The 18,861-nt window shown below is 37.1% G+C and overlaps 1 protein-coding gene across 2 annotated transcripts in view; it reads left to right on the top strand.

The window, feature by feature from the left end:
* Nucleotides 1-18,861, top strand: part of prex1 (phosphatidylinositol-3,4,5-trisphosphate-dependent Rac exchange factor 1) — a 99,111-nt gene that overhangs the window by 72,857 nt on the left and 7,393 nt on the right. For both annotated transcript variants that reach the window (XM_044114281.1, XM_044114290.1), the window contains 7 exons: nucleotides 440-579; nucleotides 1,778-1,922; nucleotides 3,038-3,213; nucleotides 3,633-3,794; nucleotides 4,062-4,272; nucleotides 7,068-7,332; nucleotides 15,671-15,883. In XM_044114281.1, coding sequence (XP_043970216.1) covers nucleotides 440-579; nucleotides 1,778-1,922; nucleotides 3,038-3,213; nucleotides 3,633-3,794; nucleotides 4,062-4,272; nucleotides 7,068-7,332; nucleotides 15,671-15,883 — 1,312 coding nt within the window. The remainder of the gene's footprint in view (nucleotides 1-439; nucleotides 580-1,777; nucleotides 1,923-3,037; nucleotides 3,214-3,632; nucleotides 3,795-4,061; nucleotides 4,273-7,067; nucleotides 7,333-15,670; nucleotides 15,884-18,861) is intronic.

Below are 18,861 nucleotides of genomic sequence, written 5' to 3'. Positions count from 1 at the left end.
CACTCCACAAATCTGACCTTTAGTATGCTTAAAGTAAAAACATGGTGGTGGCAGCATCATGCTGTGGGAGTTCCTTTTTTTAAATGGGGCAATAATTGCAAATGGATGCCATAATTTTCAGATATTGATTTGCAAACTTGTTAAAAATGATTTTCCTTCTAGTTTACAAATACAGATGACTTTTTGTGTTTCACATAAAATGAAATATGTTGAGGTTTGTAAAAATAACTTTTCAAAATGTGAAAAAGTTAATCAATTATGAATACTCTGGCAGAGATGGCATTAACCTCTACATGCAAATAAAGTGTTTTAACCTCTAGAACCCGGCGGATGGGTCCGTCGGGTTCTAGAGGTTAAAACACTTTATTTGCATGTCTCCTGTAACTCTGGCTTTGCCGCAGTGCGTTTTACATTCTGGTTTTGCTTTGACCTTCTGCAGGCTGGGAGGCGGCCGCAGCAGGGCTTCAGCCTGGCCAGGTCATCCTGAAGGTCAACGGCAACAACATGAACCGCAGCGATTATCAGGAGGTCCTGGAGCACTTCAGTGCACAGCACACACACCAGGAACCCCCCCAGACAGTGAGGACATACACAACACATGCACATGTTATTTGGATTGTTTTTATTTTTGTTTTGCAGAACTTGTACTTTCATTGAGAAGAACTAAATTCTGACCCACCCTTTACTATCCCTAGTTATGTAATAGTTTATTGTGCTAATAAGAGAAAAACTTTTCTGAGCCAACTGGATGTACATATTAAATATGAGGAATTCCAAGACTGATCCTTAGGGTTCCCCACATGTGACTTCTGAAGTTACCTGTTGACACAAAGATGTTCAACCAGTGGACCAAAAACATCAGGTACAGAAGCATGGAGACCTGCACAGCTTTGGATCTGTAAAAGGAAACAGCTTTTCTTTATCCATCACAGTGAGGAATCTTCATCTGTTGCTCTTATTTTGGACAGCAGCGTAAACACAGGGACACAAATATTTCTCTGTACAATATTAGCCTAAGAGCAAAATATCTGTTGTTTTTTTTAAACTTCATCTGCTTAACAATCTCTTACATAAATTATCCGTGTAATTACATTTTTTTACTTGAAGATGCCGTCTTGCTTGGATTCAAAAGGCATTGTAGGAACTTGTCTATTCCATTGACTTTGCCAAGTGTTTGGTTAGATTCCTGCGCTCTGACTCACCATTAAACTCTTTCTTAAACTCCACACCGCGTGGCTGCTATCACACACTCAAGTTGCTCTTCCCTGCCTGTTTTGACATTCCGGTTGCAGCATTTTGAGTCTCCAGGCGGTATTTCACAAGGCTGCAGACAGCACTGAATGTCCTCCATATGCTGTAAAACACTGCTTTGTTTAGGGTTTTTTCTTGTCTTTTCTGACTATTCCCTTCTGCTTCAGCATAGGATTGGTCAAACAGCCTGATTTGGTCTGTGTGGATCAGCCAACAGCAGGATAAATGATCGTCTGTTGGAGTGAAAATGTAACCAAAGGGCACAAAAACCAGATTCTCTCCCTCCAATGTTGTGTAGTAGACTTCGCTCTATATGGATCAGTTAAAAAATGTCTTCAGTATAATTTTTTTAAATCCAGTCTTTTAAATAAAGAAAAATCTGCATTATTCTTATTGCATCCCATTGCATCACCGTTGCTAATTTGCTCCAGTTTTTAAAGAGTGGATTGATTTTAACGTCTGGACTCAGACAATTCCCATTCTACCCAGACAGCTTTAATCTTTTAAAATCTATTTTTCATCCTAGTGTCAGTGGGTTTATCGTGCTTTTGAGGATGTGGAGGAGCTCCAGAGACCAAACAGTGCTGGTGAGAAGGAGGAGAGTCCATTGAGGCCTTACTCAGTGGAGAATGGCTCCAACCATGAGGAGGGCACCACTACTAATGGAACAGGTGAACCACTTCCACCTTTATCACAGATTTTTCCTAAAGCATGCAGCTAGCTCAGTTTAATTATAAACACCGTCTGCAATCTTGATCATATATGCAAATCCGTTGTCTAGTGGTGGGACTTGATTAAAATTTTTTAATGGAGTTAATTCTGGTATCTGTAATTAAATAATTGCATTTTAATCAAATACTATTGATAAAAAAAGCAATTCAATTCTCAATTCAAAAACCCCTTTTGCTGCTTTGTTATGGAAGAAAGAGACATAGGAGCTCAACAAAGATATTTATTCTTTTTAATATGTTATTTAACATATTCAACCATCAGTTGTATGTTGAGACTTAGTCCAAAAAATTTAATCACAGTCCACAAACTAGGTATGAGGTGATTGCATCGTCCTCCCTGGTTCTAGGCATCCCGACATCAGTGTTTTAGTTTCATACATTTTTTGAGCAAGTGAATACATTTGGAATTAACATGAAGATAACAGACTTACAGCCACTATAAGAATAAGAACATAAGCAAAATTAGCGAGAGTACATTCAGTCTATCCTCATTATGAGTATTTAAATTTTCCAAGAATAGCAAAAACTTTTCCCATATTATTTTGAACACATGGTATTTACCCTTAATCTTAAAGGTGAGTTTCTCCAAGGCAAGAGAGCTTGATAATGTAGACATCCAAGTTTTTAATTGAGGTCTGGTTACAGATTTTCAGGACCTGGCTATACTATATTTAGCCTGCACCAAACAATAAATTATGGACTTGCTTATTTGAGTGGGAAAAATTCCTAAGACACACAACCTAAGATTAATTGCTTTTTAATTTTTTTATGTGTTAAAGTTTTAGTTTTGCCCTAGTTAAAAGGCTTTTTATTATTTTAGTGTATGACTGTTTATTTGAATTCAGTTTTGGATCTTAATGCCTATCCAAAGCACACTGTGTTACTCTGTAAGGCACTCAAAGTTGTGTTTGTCTAGAATTAGGGGATTTCCATATTACAATAATTTTGAATCTTAGATAATCAAGTATAATTCTATTTTTTTATGTTAGATAATTTTTAAATAAATAGGATGTTTCTGAATGTGTAAAGTTAACCGGTGTAACATTGATCCTCAGACCACAGGCTCTGCAGACTTTCCTTGTCTGCTGATCTACCCCTGGTCAGCCTGACAGTGGATAACGTCCACTTGGAGCATGGAGTGGTTTATGAATACGTGAGCACCGCTGGAATCAAGTGCCACGTCCTGGAGAAGGTGGTGGAGCCCAAAGGCTGCTTCGGCCTGACTGCTAAGGTAGCTAACAGAAGATTATTTCAGGCTTATGTTTTTCTCCACCTATCAGTATACAGTTTATGTTCTATGCACTTTATTTAATTAAATTTAGGAACCATTAATTTTTCTTCAACTTTACAATTGTCTTGGTGACTCACATAAAATCCAGTTCATATAGATCAAGGGTTCTGGTCTTAACAGAATGTGAAACAATAGATAATTTTGTCATCGTTTTGTCTGTCATGTTTGCTGTTTTACTAAGTGATGTAAATGAAACCAAAAGAGTTTCCTGTTTGATGTTTGTGCTGCCATTTTATCGGTTTTATTGGTTCTGTTTTCTTGTGAAAAATTTGGTTTGGATCAGATTGGAACTGACAGCATCAAATATTCTAAACTGTCATTTGTTACCCTTCCGTGTCCTGTGGATGTTATCTCCACAGATCCTTGAGGCATTTTCTGGTGATGACAGCCTCTTTGTACGCAACTGCAGCCAGCTCATCTCCCAGAGTGACCGAGTCGTTACCATGCCACAGTACGAGTTCAGACAAATCTGTGACACCAAGCTGGAGAGCGTCAAATGTCGTATCAGCAGCTATCAGGAGGTACTGAATCACAGTTTTGTTAGGTTGGGAAGATCTATTTTAAACCTGGAACGTCCTTGAACCTTTCAAAAATATAAATAAAATCCACTATGGATTAAAATCCACACAGGCTGTCCAACAACACATGTATCTAATCTTTTAAGACCAGAGTCAACACTTCTACATTTGCATAAATGTTGTCTTTGGATCAATTAATGCTTCATCCAATTATCAGATTGACTCACCTCCTGCTTCTCTGTTCATGTTTTCTCTCATTGTTTGCTACAGTTTGCTAAGGAGCTGAGGAACAAGGTGTGGCCGTCCTTCAGGCAGGCTGGCGTTCGCCCTCACCCGCTGGGCTGCATGGACTTTGTTCCCACAAACTGCCATGTCAACCTGATGCAAGTGTCGTATCCTAAAAGCACCACATCTGCAGGCAGGACTTTCAGCATCCGCTTTGGTCGCAAAAACTCCCTTTATGGTTTGGACCCAGACCAAGGTACTGCTAACACACACACATGCAGTCTTAAAAAGTCTGAAATATACTCACATTTATGTATATAAAAAAGCCCTTGAAATATCTTAAATTCATTAAAAAACTGTAAGCTGACCTTAAATACGTTAATCTCAGTTCTTAGATTTTAGCGTGACACGACTATTTAATCTTGTATTTTCCATGTATCTTTTTCTTTTCTTATGGGACTTTTCTGTTGGAGTCTGTTTTCTATTGGAGTCACATGCAGACATCTGCGTTACGTTCTGACCTGAGGCAGTTTGGGCTACTGGTAGCTATCTGCTAATATAGCAGGTAGTTGCTAGCTAATAGCTGTATCTCTAACTAGTTAGCAAAGAGATATAGTTCATTAATCTGACTTTAACCTTAGTACAACCACACTAGCTTTTCAATACCTACTGTTGTTTGCATCTTCCTTGGGTAAGGGCAAATCTACCATCATTTGGCTGCCTGGCATTCATTTTTGTCTTCGAACGTTAATTAATGTCTTTAACTAAAGCATGAATGTGACCAGATCTATAGTTAATTCTCTTATTTCTTCCTGAATAGTTTTTATACTTAGCTTTTTTCTATCTATTTGATTTCCTTTTGTAGATTTCTGTCCCGAATTTCATTCTTACTGGTATTAGAAAGTCTTCAATTTGAGTTGGTGAAAACTGCAGAAATGCTGACATACATTAAATAAAATTTTAACCATAGTACAACGGTGTCAATGATCTGTGATGATGGAGTTCAACTCCAGGGTTGGTGTTACCTATTACCATCAGTGTCCATTTAATTCTTGGGTTACAGAGAAGCGAACACCAACTAAGCTTCTCATTGTAACACGGTACGACCACAAGAAGGATTCGCATTACAAATTGGATGAGTGGTTTGCTATTAGATCTCCATTAGCCTCCTACTATTCCCAGAATATGGACATTACAAAAGAATGAATGATGTCAGCAAAGAAAGTTTAGGACGTTTGAAGTTCTCTCATTGCTGGAAAGGTAAAAATGAGAGGATGGATAAAACCTGGTAACTAACCATAAAAAATAACAAGGATCTTAGAAATCCTGCATGTCTGGAAGCAAAGCATCTGTCTTCAGCTTGCTACACTGATCAGCTTTGTCACGACAGAACTTGGTATTAATTAGGAGTTTTTAAGTTGAACTGCTGAGCTATGTCTGTTCTCAGCAAAGATGAAAATGCAACACAGCTGTCTAGACAGCAGACTGTGCAACAACACTGGCTTTTTAGAGGATGGCTTGTCTTCGTTTCTCTTTCAAGCCCCAGCTGCGAAGCAGATATCTGCCCAGCAGTCGTCATCGTCAGATGATCTGCTTTCTGATGCAGAACGATGGTCCTTAGTTTTGCAATGTTTTTTTTAAATTAGGGTGACCATATTTTCATTTGGGAAAACCAGGACACCTTTCAGCGGGGGGGGGGGAGACACCACGACACGTTGGACCGGGGGGGGGGGACACCAAAGCTCAGCCAATAAGTAAATAATCCAAATGTGTCTAATTCCAACTCAGCATAAATGCAGCATTGTTGGAGAACACTCATCAACCAATCATCCAGTAATGGAAATGGTTTGCTATGAATGAAAACCTAACCAAACATGGCCATTAAGCCTGTCGCAATATATCAATTAATAAATTAATGGTATGATAAATTAAAACATGCTCAATACTTTTCATTTGCATGATTATTTGTTTTTCTCTTTTCTCTCTTTCTACCAGAAACTGGTTGATTAAAGTCTTCAATTTCGTGTTTTTGTCTCAACTAAGCTGTTTTTTTAAGAACTGTTTTGTCTACAGAGACTTCATAATTCATTTTATTTGTTGCTTTGTTTATTTATTTTGGATATTTAAAATGTTTTCCAGTTACGGTGCTAAATTTCATTAGAAATGAAAGTTTATTGATTTCAGAAGGAGTGTTTTTTACCATTACCATTATATTATTGAACAATGGTCTCAAAACAACAATATATTCCTTGATCACTACGCATGTTAGAAAGACTAACATTTGACTAAATCTAATTAATTAAATTAACTAAATCTAATTAAGAATCTGTAGCAAGACTTCAAAATTAATAATTTATTATGGAGATGACTTGAGCTTTCACTATTTTTCCTAGAACAATCGGTGAATATTTCAGTCACTTCTTGTGTGAAGACATATAGCAAAAGATTTAATGCTATGAATAAAACTAAATATTGATGGAGTATAGATAACAATATTTTACAGATTTTGGTTATAGAAAATATGACACATTTCCTTTGCAGATATGCACTGCTTTGTTTTGGTCATTGAGGTTTGTGTTTATAATGCAACAACATCCAAAAAAAAAAGTTCAAGTACCAAGAAGTATATTGTTCTTTGGGAAAATAAAAAAATATATATGTAAATTAATATATTTGCAGGAGAAAAATATCAATTTCTTCAGCATTTTAAACAATCTAACCCCACAAGATAAAAGACAGATTGTTTTTTGTTCAAGCCCTCTTAAGGTTTGTTACATGAATCAACTCCGTCTGGAGTTCTTACATTTTTCAGCTCATTGCTTAGTATGGCTTTTAGCAAAGTAAACAGTTTTGGATCCTGCTATTCTTCCTTCATAACAGTTGTGCTTTGTAAGTTGTTTTCCATTAAGACGAAATGGAGGCCAACACATCTGTGTCACTTCGTTCGTTTCCAATATCTGGCTTCCATATAACAGCCAGAGATGGAAGCTGCTCTTCATTTAAGCAACCGCTTCTCTTCCATGTGTGACCGTCTTCTCACCTGTCCTTCAGCTCAGCTCAACCCCATGTCGCACACTCAGCACTGTGTGACCAGCATGGGCGCTCCTTCCTGGAGCTGCTCCGGCCTGGAGGGGGGTGAGGCCGATGGCAGTGCGGAGGAGACCCTGGATGGAGGCGAGGGCATCCAGGGAGAAGGCGGGCTGAGCTTCCTGCTCAAACAGGAAGACACGGAGACGCAGGATGCCTATATCTACCTGTACAGCCGCCTGGACTTTGCAGTGAGGGAGATGAAGCAATATGTTGCTCAAATAGACGTGTAAGTATAAGACCTGAAATAGTTCATAAAAAAAATTCCTTTAGCATTGTTTTGGTCAGATGCTTTCATCCAGCAGCATTCCTAGGACTCTGGAATAGTATAAGGAAAGCAAATGAGAGGAAAATTATTGCAATTTTCCAGACTTTATCATCTCTCCCATTGTCTGAAAATTGTTTGTGCTTCATTTTGTTCTTGCTCTTTTCCTTGTGTCGTGCCTTCCTTGCATCCTTCTTTCAGTTCTTGCCTGCTTGTGTTTATCTTTTCTGCCTTTCTTCCTTTCCCTGTTTTTTCCTTTCTTGGTTGTTTTCTTTCTTCTTCTCTGTGTTGTGTTTATCTATATTTTCTGATCGCCGTCTTTCCTTAAATTTGCCATTGTTTCTTTCTTGTGTCATCCTACCTCAAGATGCCCTTCTAGCCTTGCACCCTCATGTCCTATGTGTATTCCTTTCCTTTCTTTTCCTTTCTTTTCCAGTGTTGGGTCTATTTTAGTTCCCAACCTGCAAGGAATCAACCAGAGACACAAATTACTTTTCTGCAGAAAAGGGAAGCTGAGCCAGACACGGAGAACCGTCGTCAAACACTGTCTGGGATCAACTCCGTTGGCTCTCAGTCCCCAACTGCCTTTTATTATGATTACAAAGAAAGAGGTTGGCTTTTTCACACAATGGATCAAAGACCTTTACTACAGGATGATCTGGAACCTTCTGTTGACATGCCCTTACAAGGACACGAGGCTGACCATTACCAATCAGTTTCACAGGAAGCTAATAAAACAATCAGCCAAGGACCACAGTAGTTAAAAAGATAGTAAATTGAGCAAATCAGCTGAGGACACAGGAATGTGTAAATGTTTCTAGCCTCCAGGCAAACATCCTAAAAACAGTTACTGATGCACCACAAAAGAAAGAAGTCAAACAAACAACACACAACATAATAATATGAAAACATTACCTTTTAAACAAACTCATAAGTAAATTAACCTAGATAATTTTTTCTAACATTCCGTCCTGTTTTTCATATTATTATTTTGAAGTCCAACACAAACATCAGAAATACCTTTCTTACTGGCACATTTTCAATAAGCATCCATCACAACGCTAGACATCGGGGTTTCCTTCAGAGATGGAGGCAACAGGTTGATACTGATACATAACATTTCCAACAGTTTTAGCTATCATTAATTTTGGACATGGGATTATTCAGGCAGTACAAATACAAAACAAGAAAAGAATAACAATAAGAGACATTAATTCCAACAGCAGATGCCACCATGGTCCAAATATAAGCTAAGAAAGAAAATCTTCTCGTGAGGGAACAGCATCCTGTGACATGGCCTGTTACAGGTTTTTCAAAGCAGACATTGCTTCATCAGTATGGGTTTCATTAGCACCAGAAATATAGGTACAACATTCTCTAGTGTCATTGTCATCAGTATCAGCATAATCAAACAATGGCTTAAATTAAAAGGGTAAATTTGGGCTTTGTTATTTTCCATGAGGTGAAATTACTTTACTCTTTTATCAAAGAACGCAGACTTTGAATGAGACCACATCCACAGGACGTTAGAACAGCCGCAAAACTGCAATAACAAAACAGAAATCAGATTTTTCCAAAGACATCATTCATTTGTCTATTTGTGTTTTCAACACAATCTTCAATTCACTCTGTGTCGGAGTGAATTCTCCACCGCTCGTTTCCAACTGTGCCTGCTATCGTCTCAAAATAAAGGTGGAACCGCTTCTCCAAGCAATCGCACGCTTCTTCATAGACAACAGCATTCTGTGTGTAGAAAGCCATGAGCAACTCGTCATGCGAAGCCTCTGCTTGTCCAGTTTTACTCATTTCTGCTCATTAAATGGTGGATGTGGCCCACTCAATTTACGTTTCTATTATTACAATACTACACCTCCAACAAATGGAAAACACAGAAACCCTGCTTCAAAAGACATGTTTCAAAATTGATGTTTCCCTAAATGTTAAGCATATGCAGATCTTCATTTTAAACAAATCTTGTAATACAATTCCAAAACAAAAAATCGAAGATCAAATGTAGTTGAAAAAAACTACAGTTACCGTCAATCGAACTGTGAATATCAGTGTGAATTAACAGTCCAGTCTAAATTACTTTTATTGAACAAACTAGATCTTACTGTTTGTCTAAAGCATTCTATATAATTTCTTAAACAAAGTTTCCAAAAGAATTAAACATGGGGTAATTATTACAGTTAATGCATAACTTAACAAATCCAGACATTTTCTAGATACACCACTTTTTCTCTAGGTCTTTTACTGGTAGCAGAATTTTAAGTTTTATTCACAGTTTTTTTAAATGGATGTAAATCAAAACAAAAATCAAGTTTAGGAAAAATCATTATAGTCCCACATCTCAGACCCACTTGAGTACTCCTACTGATTAGTGTATAACTTAATCAATAACAGATATTTTGTCTACAGCTTGTCTGTTTTCTTCTAAACATTTCTTAAACCATTCTTAATCCATTAAATTAGTGCTCTGAAAATGGGTAGCACAATAAAAAGCTTTAATTTCTATAAATTTTCCATGTTAATTAACCAAAATGTCCTTCATTATCACTAGAAATTTGTCCAAATACACCATATCTATTGAAATTATCTTTTTCAAAATACTTTAGCCCATTGTCAGAACATCTTTTAATGGAAAACAACTCAAATCCATTTAAAATAAGAATATATTTTCAGCAGACAATATCTTTCCTTTCACTTTTTGATTTTCCCTGTGAGTTATGTTTAGCACAGATCAGACATGTTCTTCAAAAAAACTTTTTTTTTTTAAGGAATATAAGTTTCAGTAATCTAATTAAGTAACATAAAAGGAAAATCCATAACGTAATCTCACCCTGTTGATGCATTATCTGCTAATGTATCACAATGTCTACTACTTCAAATAAAGATTTCAATGAAACAGGTTAATTAGTTTACCAGAAAATTCTACCCATATTCAATTCTGCCCTTTTTCCTAAAAGGTAAACTTTCAAAACAAACAGAGTAATTTATTTCAGCATGATTTAAACCTCAAAGATGACTCTATTTCTCCAAAACACTTCACATTACAGTTTATTTGTCTTTTAGCTTCTTCTCAATATTCAGGGGTAACCAGAGCAACCCAAGATAATTTCTATAATGTCAAATCATTAAAACATTAAAGCATTCTGTGTTAATTTGACAAAACAGGCTTGTTCTCATCAAAGCATGAATTTAAATATTTAGCTAGATAATGTCCTCTCAAAGGATCACAATACCAAATTATTATTTTCTTTACATACGTGAAACATTTTAAGAAATATAATTTCTTTTTTACCAACTTTTCCTAAAGATTTTTAACTAATGTTCGACAAAGCATGTTTACCAATTTAGACTCAGCATTTTGATGCTAAAAATTTACATTTAATATTTTCCATATGTTATTGCTCTCTATTTATTTACTTGCTTAAGCAATCTGCTCTAAATAGAAAATGGTTATCTGAATTTTTAAGAAACTAAAACTTCATCCAACCTGCCTTGTCTCTACAGTCAGATTGGCCATAAAACTGCTTCACGCCTCCTTCATGAACTTTCCTGACCTTTTGGAGTGGATGGTTTTATGGCAGGAAAGAGAGCTGATAAGGATTTCAGGAGAAACTCCTAATTCTTCTGTTGTCCTATAGTACAAGGATAAAAACATACATATATGGAGACTGTTCTGCTGCTCCATTAGGATTGTATCATAGAATATGTTCCAATGTCATCTAAATTTAAAATTTGGGAGTCTTCTGTTTCTTACTTCTAAAGTTTCTTTTTACACACACTAGTGTTTTGCCACTGGGGCTTCATATGGTGGTCAGTTGAATCTAGTGGGGGTAGGAGTTACAACATAGCTGCAGCTCTTGTCTGTTCTACCCTGTTGAGCTGCTGTGTGTGGAGGTTGCAACTACTTCCTTTGTTTGATCAATTTCCATTTCATTCACTTCATTAAATTTAGGGGACGATGTTTCATTATACGAGTCTGGTGCACTCAGAGCTGATCCTCAGGTGTGGTGTTTTTCAGGACAGTTTCTAACCATATGTTTTAGTTTTTTTTCTTATTTTATTTGTTTATCTCCATACTGTTGTACCAACACTGAGGTCATAAAATGACTTTTATGTAATCTGGTAATGCCAATGCAGTGCTAGACATAAGAACTCGTTTAATTGAACAAAATGCCTGTTCTGCCTCATCCATCCATTTCAATAATGATGTCATTTTGAGATCGTTTTCATACATTAAGCTGTATAAAGGTGCAGTTATTTCTACATAATTTGGTACCCAATTCCTGAAATAGTTTGTTAGACCCAAAAATTACATAATTTACTTTTAGTCAGGGGTTTTTAGTTCTTGCAAAATTACAGTTTTTCTCTCTTGCATAATAGTTCTTCCTCCTGCACTTTAAGTTATGTCCTAAATATTTCTCCTCTTCCTTGCACATTTGGAGTTTGTCTTGCTGACTTTGTGGCCTTCTCCAGCTAAATATTTTAAATTAAGCTAAAGTATCCTTTTGTTAGGGTCAATTTATTAAGTTCTATTTCATAATTTTTTACCTTATTTTGAAATTTTGAACTGCAGAGTTATCCTAAATTCTAAATACAGCATTTCTCCCGTTCCACACAGCTCTGTTTAGATAGTGCTGTGTGGAGATTTATTCGGGAGATCTAATGAATAATCACAGGATGGTGGCTCCTTGGAGGGCATCTACTTTTCTCTCGACTTCTCTGTTTAGTCTGTTATCATATATCACTACATTTTGATATTAATCCTCTACAATAATTCCACATTATCTTTTTTCCAATTAACCAATAAGTTATTTCAAACTTAATGTTATCCTTCAACAACAAATGTTGGAAATTTTAGCAAACTTTTCTGTATTTAATCAGTTGCTCTGAAGATCTTCTCTGTTTTATTCTCAAACACATTCTCATTCCCCTCTTTTTAATTTTTTCTTTAGTCCTGCCTGGGCCATGTTTTCCTTCTCAACTTTTGTTCCAGCTTCTAGATATTTTTCATTTATCATATTCATCTACTTATTCCTATACTTATTTATCTAGCTAGTTATTTAGTTAAGTTTTGTATTTAGTCATCTATTTATTTGCAAATACATTATTTTCATAATCCTCCATTTTCTAATTTTCTTGGCTTATTCTTTAGTTGTTTTCATTTATTATTTCATCCTGCAGTACAGTTAATTTTTGTGAGTTTAGAATTATAGTTTGTTATCCATTCATCTAAGTGTTTTATTTTATGCGGATCCTGATTTTCGACATATTTCCAGTCATTTGTTTTTAAGCTGTCTGTTGGCTTACTTTTGCTTATACTTTTCCCCATTTAAAAAAATAAATAAATTTTTTTTTATGAAATTTGGTCCAGTTTGTCGACTCCTAGGGAGTCCTAAAAACTGGAGATCTTTTCAGTAGGCCAGCAATTAAAAATACCTGAAGTGGTAACCTCCACTTCTACTCTTTCGAGTGGGAAGTTCTTTGCCTCTGCATCCAAAACAGGTTTGCTGGTTACAATCCTACTGTTTTATATGAGATAAAATACCAAGTGGTATTTATACCTCCAATCACACACAATCTTTCACAGCAACATGAATTGTAACACAAACAGAAACACAAAACACAAAACAATTGGTCAGATTTGTAGTCAGTCAAAATTTCATCGGTCACCAATTTTCAGTCTGTCCTCATCCTTTTCTTTACTCCAATTGTTTATCAAATTTTACTGAAGCTTCAGGAATTTTCCAATGTTTTGTTAACATTTTTTCATGTTTTCATTTAATTAATTTTAAACTCTAGTCTTCAGGAACCTGTTTTAAATAACTTGTGCACATTTAAAAAGAGATATCTCAAACTTATATTAGGATCTAGCAATAACCAATAATTTCCTGTTGTCTGGTACCAGTTTTTTTTTTTTTTTTTAACCTAGCGCTTATTTCAGACCTACACACAATGTGTTTAACTTTCAACACGCCATCTACACCGTACTTCTTCTTCCATTTAGTCAGATACATTACGTTTCCTGGCTTTTTACAGTGTTTTCATCACGATCATTAAACCTAGAGTGAACACTACAGAACGAGGGATAGGAAGAGTGGAGTGGTGGCACGTTCTTGTTGCTGTAATACTCGCTTCGACTCAACGGGTGATTGAGTGGAGAATTATCCACAACAAGCCCACCACTCACTTTTCCCACTGTCTTTAGGTGTCACACCACTTATTACCTTTCCCTTCATGTGTGCTTTTTATACAAACGGGGGACTTACAACCGCCCCCTTTTTACTTTACTTTACTTTACGTCAAACGGGGGACTTAAAACCACCCGGACCATTTACTTACTTGGTTGATTCCTGCTCTGTCTTGGTTTGAATCCCGTCAACCAGCCGCCAACAGAAGAAAGTGACCTAAAACGCTGGCCTAGCGAGGAATTTACCTCCCAGGACTTTTTAGACAGGTCCATAAAAGACCCGACTGCCAGCAGGTTTCAGCGCGTCGTTCTCCTTCCGTCAGCGGCGGGTATGTTGGGAATCCCGGACGAGCCTCCAAAATGTTGGGTCTATTTTAGTTCCCAACCTGCAAGGAATCAACCAGAGACACAAATTACTTTTCTGCAGAAAAGGGAAGCTGAGCCAGACACGGAGAACCGTCGTCAAACACTGTCTGGGATCAACTCCGTTGGCTCTCAGTCCCCAACTGCCTTTTATTATGATTACAAAGAAAGAGGTTGGCTTTTTCACACAATGGATCAAAGACCTTTACTACAGGATGATCTGGAACCTTCTGTTGACATGCCCTTACAAGGACACGAGGCTGACCATTACCAATCAGTTTCACAGGAAGCTAATAAAACAATCAGCCAAGGACCACAGTAGTTAAAAAGATAGTAAATTGAGCAAATCAGCTGAGGACACAGGAATGTGTAAATGATTCTAGCCTCCAGGCAAACATCCTAAAACAGTTTATGATGTACTACAAAAGAAAGACGTCAAACAAACACACAAAATAATAATATGAAAACATTACCTTAAACTCATAAGTAAATGAACCTAGATTATTTTTTCTAACATCCAGGAACCAAGCACTGCTCTTAAACTACACCTTTAGGGGTAGCTGCCATATTCTATCTAATTTATATACTTTTGAACCACATTATTAGATTATTTTTATTCTTTTGTTCTTTCCTTTGGTTTGTTATTTTGTTTGTATTTCCTTTTAATTTCTTTTAAAGTATTTTGTATTGCTTTGTTTCTCAAAATGTGCTATATAAATAAATGTACCTTATCCAAAGGTATAACCAAAGATTTAGCTGTTTGGCTTCAGTGGTTAGATGTGAGCTTAAAAGAGGCTCAAAGTTAGAACACTATTTACAAAGTGAGTGGCATAATGAGGGTTAGTTTCTTTGCAGACAGACAGTATACTCTGACCCAACAGGTGGTGGTGATGATGATGATGATGATGATGATGATGATGATGATGATGATGATGATGATGATGCACAGCTCACAACTAGAACAGAGGAATGGAAATATTCTATCAATCTTCAAGGTGATAGAAGATTTTACGATGAAATACAACAAAAATGATTTTACACTTGATTTCTTTTCTTTACGTTCCAAAAAGAAGTGTACATAAAAGTAATTCATTTTGGAATTTTAAATATGTTCCTCTTACAGAGTGGAATGATGATACAATAAACAACTTTAATGATTTTCAAAAACCATAAAATTACTGTAAAGTTTAAAATTTATTGTAAAATTTATTGTGAATATAAATAAACTTAATTTGGCTCAACGTTTCAGCTGACAGAATGTAGATGTGGTTTAGGTTGAGTCTAACGTTACCCTGCTTTATCTATTTATTATGTTTCTGATTATTTTGATGTTGGAACTCCCATTTGTAAAGAAACTGTCTAACCCATGTTGTTATCCCATTCCACACCCTCTCAGGGCCGTTTGGCGGCCGACCCGTGTTTCTGTCTGCCCTTTGCCTTGTTTAAAGCCCTCAGTTTACAGAAGGGACATTCTTCAGCCCCAAAACATTTCTGGACCAGACCCAGAATAGGAACAGGGAGTGAGTCCAGGATAACATCCAGAGAAATAGACGCACATTGTGTATTTATGCTGAGGAAGGGGTGTGAAAGCGTGAATGAATAGATGTGTCTGTTTCACTTTGGAGTGTTTATTTAAACATAAATATCAGCACATTGCTCTGCTTTGGTACTAAGAATACCTTAGGCTAAATGATAATCATGCTACAAAAAACAAAATGTTTCTCATTGTTCTTGGTTCCGCAGCCTCCTGTCGTCGATCACTGAACCCACCCAGCTGGATGGCGAGGGCGGGGAGCCCCCTGCTGACGAGTTGGGTCAGCCTTTGGCCCCCTGCGAAGACGGTTGTGAGCAGGACAAAGCAGAGCCAGGCGGCATTAAAAAAGTTTGCTTCAAGGTGAACGAGGAAGACCAGGAGGACTCTGGGCATGACACCATGAGCTACAGGGACTCCTACAGGTGAGCTTCCTCTGTTCCTGCCTAAAACTCACCAATGCTTTCAACTAGGTCACCATAAATCCTAGAAATGATAGCCTGTTGCTGAAATATGGAGTTTATATTGTTAACACCTCTTTTTTTGTGGAGCTACTACATGCATAAAACATAAAAAAACATTCAGACTCCCTTTTTTTGAGTTTTAATGCTTTTTATTTCCCCCTCTTGCAGGCTACAATTAGTCCCAGATGTTGGCATTCTGACTGGGAGCTAAAAATGACTTCAAAATGATTTGGTCAGGGCTGCTTATGTCATTTTGCTTGTTGTGAGTTAATTCAGCGCTCTGTGTGCGTGTGTAGTGCTCTGGGCCGAGCTTCACCGAACCCCACCTTCCACACCACCCACTAAGATGCAGTTATTGGTTGTTGGTGTGGTGGCCGCTGTGTAATACAGCCAAACGATTTAGGGTGCGGCCCCCTCGCCAGGTCTGTCATTAGAGCAAGGCCCGCCACGTGAAACACAGCCACCTCATCGTAATAAAATGCAAAGGAAAATGTAGTTGCTCTGGGGAGCGCGATATGCACGAGCTCACATACACACACGGGCACATAGAAGGTGTGTAAGGACAGAAAGGTAGCAGTAAATTAAGGCTCAGTGAAGTGAAATGCACATAAAAGTGCTGCTGTGTTCAGAAGAGGCGATTAGCGGCAGACCATTTCCAAAATCACTAGTAGCAGGACTTTATGCCAGACATTTAATTATACACACTTTTTACAAAGGGATGGGCAAAGAAAGTGGCATGTACATTAGGCCTGTCATAATAAGCAACAAATCAATTGATCACAGAATAAAATGATTTCCTTTTTTCTCTTTTTCTACCAAAAACTGGAGGCTGAAAGTTTTCAGTCTGCTGCTTTCGTCTTAACTAGACATTTTTTGAAGCACAATTTTGTTTACACAGACTTCATAATTAATAGTTTTTTTTAAATTTTATTTTAGGTATTTAAAACATCTTCCAGATTCAATGTTAAATGTTTATTCTATATCAAACCTGATTGATATTTGACAATGTGATCTTGCATTATTATCCCATCCTTATATTACTTGAAAATGTTCATAAAGGAACAATATTATCGTTTATCGTCCAGAAAAAATGTATTGTGACAGGCCAAATTTATGTGATGTTTTTTGCAGAATCTTAAAAAGACAAATAAAAGATGTAACTTAGAGCTACTAGCCACAGCCTTTTGTGATGGCCTTTCTGTAGAGAAGTCTTTCTCTACAGAGTGATGGTGATGCGCTTCAGTGTCACAGAAGAGTTGAGAAATCCCGATTCATGCGAGCAGGAGAAAGTGTTTTTATTCTAAACTCTGCATCCAGTTGTGAGAGATTACAGTTCAGAGTGTCTGAGGTGATTAATTCTCCTTAATGCTTTAAATGCCAAATAGGATGTAATGCAGTTAGAATATACTGCATATCCTTCTTCAAGTTGTTGAAATGGATTTATTTATGATGCGTCAGTCTTGGAAATGTAATTGACTGCAGTGAGTTTGTGGCATTTTATGAGCATTTTGTCTTGCAAGAAAACAACACATGATGCAACAAATCCAGTCTGTACGATAAACAAGGGAGTAATGTCAAAGTGAAGCTGTTTCTCACTTTGTGTTGTATTCTCCTAACAGTTTTGGAGCTGCAGATAAATTAATCTGTCTAACTGAGCTGTGAGCAGTTCTATTTGTTTTGGGTTTACGTTCCAGTCAAACCTGCTACCAGAAACTGTAATTATCTCAGCGGCACTCACACGTTTGGCTGCAGCTTTCTGAGGCTAAATTAGGAAAATTGCTTTGTGTGTGTTTCAGAGTCACACACAGGAAGTGCGTGTGGGTGTGTGTGTGTGCGTGCCACCCCAATACACTCCAAGTGCACATCCACATATCCAGATGGGGGACTCAACTAACTTATATTAACTCTCCCTTGAGTTTTATTACCTCTGCGGTTCCACTAGGCAACCAGCACAAATACACACTCTCAGACACACATAAATACACACTGGAAACCTCAGAATAACAAGGCAGGTGAATTTCAGACCCAGCTCCCCCATTTTTTTTTTTTTCATCCATCCCAGCCTGATGCAAGAGGAAGAAAAAGCCACAGTTGTCATTTTTGGACCTCATAATCGCTGGTACGCCTTTTGTCCTGGTAACACAGGCTGTGAATCACTCAGTGCTCCTCTAAGGGGATTTCAGGAGCATTCGCTTAACTCTGTGCATAATTTGAGCCGCATAAATCCTCCACACACTCCGAGACATCATGTTGAATCATGTAATGTACGACCATAAATGCCTCATTTTACAGAACTGACTTGGGAAGGTAAGAATTGTGTGAGCAGAGCACAGGGTGTCCACACATTATTAAAAAGTCTTGAGTTCATGCATCTAAACTCAAGGCCTTAAGTTGTCTTAAATTCATTTAAAACAAATAAAAGTTGATCTTATATATGCTAATCGAAGGACTGTTCAGTGTTCTAGTTTTTTTTCTTGTTGGACGTTCTGTAATATACCTTAGCGAGCTAGTTAGCTTTTTTTGCGTCTATCATCATATGAACCTATCACCAGCTGGTTGTTTTTACCACTGGCCCACTTCTGTTGCCAACCAGTACAAGCCAGCAAGATCCCCTAGTCATCCCCTATATTTACAGGGTTTTTTCAGTCTTAAATTTCATTCAACCTGGCATTAAAAAACTCTTAAAAAGTCTTAAATTTGACTTGCTGAAACCTGTATGAGGTAGCTTTAAAGAAATCAGTTTATGTAAACTGTAAAAGCAGGAATGTATTCTTAGTAAAACTTTTATGGGTGCTTCTATGTGTGAATCAAATTTTTTTTAGCATGTACTTATGCCTCTGTAAATCAAAAACAGTCACATACAATCAGTGGACGCATAATTATGAAACGCTGCCGTATAAATCTTCTGTGAATTAAGAGCGCTGCTTTATAGCCCACAC

This window comes from Gambusia affinis, linkage group LG01 (assembly GCF_019740435.1).
Source record: "Gambusia affinis linkage group LG01, SWU_Gaff_1.0, whole genome shotgun sequence".
Taxonomy (NCBI): Eukaryota; Metazoa; Chordata; class Actinopteri; order Cyprinodontiformes; family Poeciliidae; genus Gambusia; species Gambusia affinis.
This window is presented reverse-complemented; position numbering and strand designations above follow the sequence as displayed.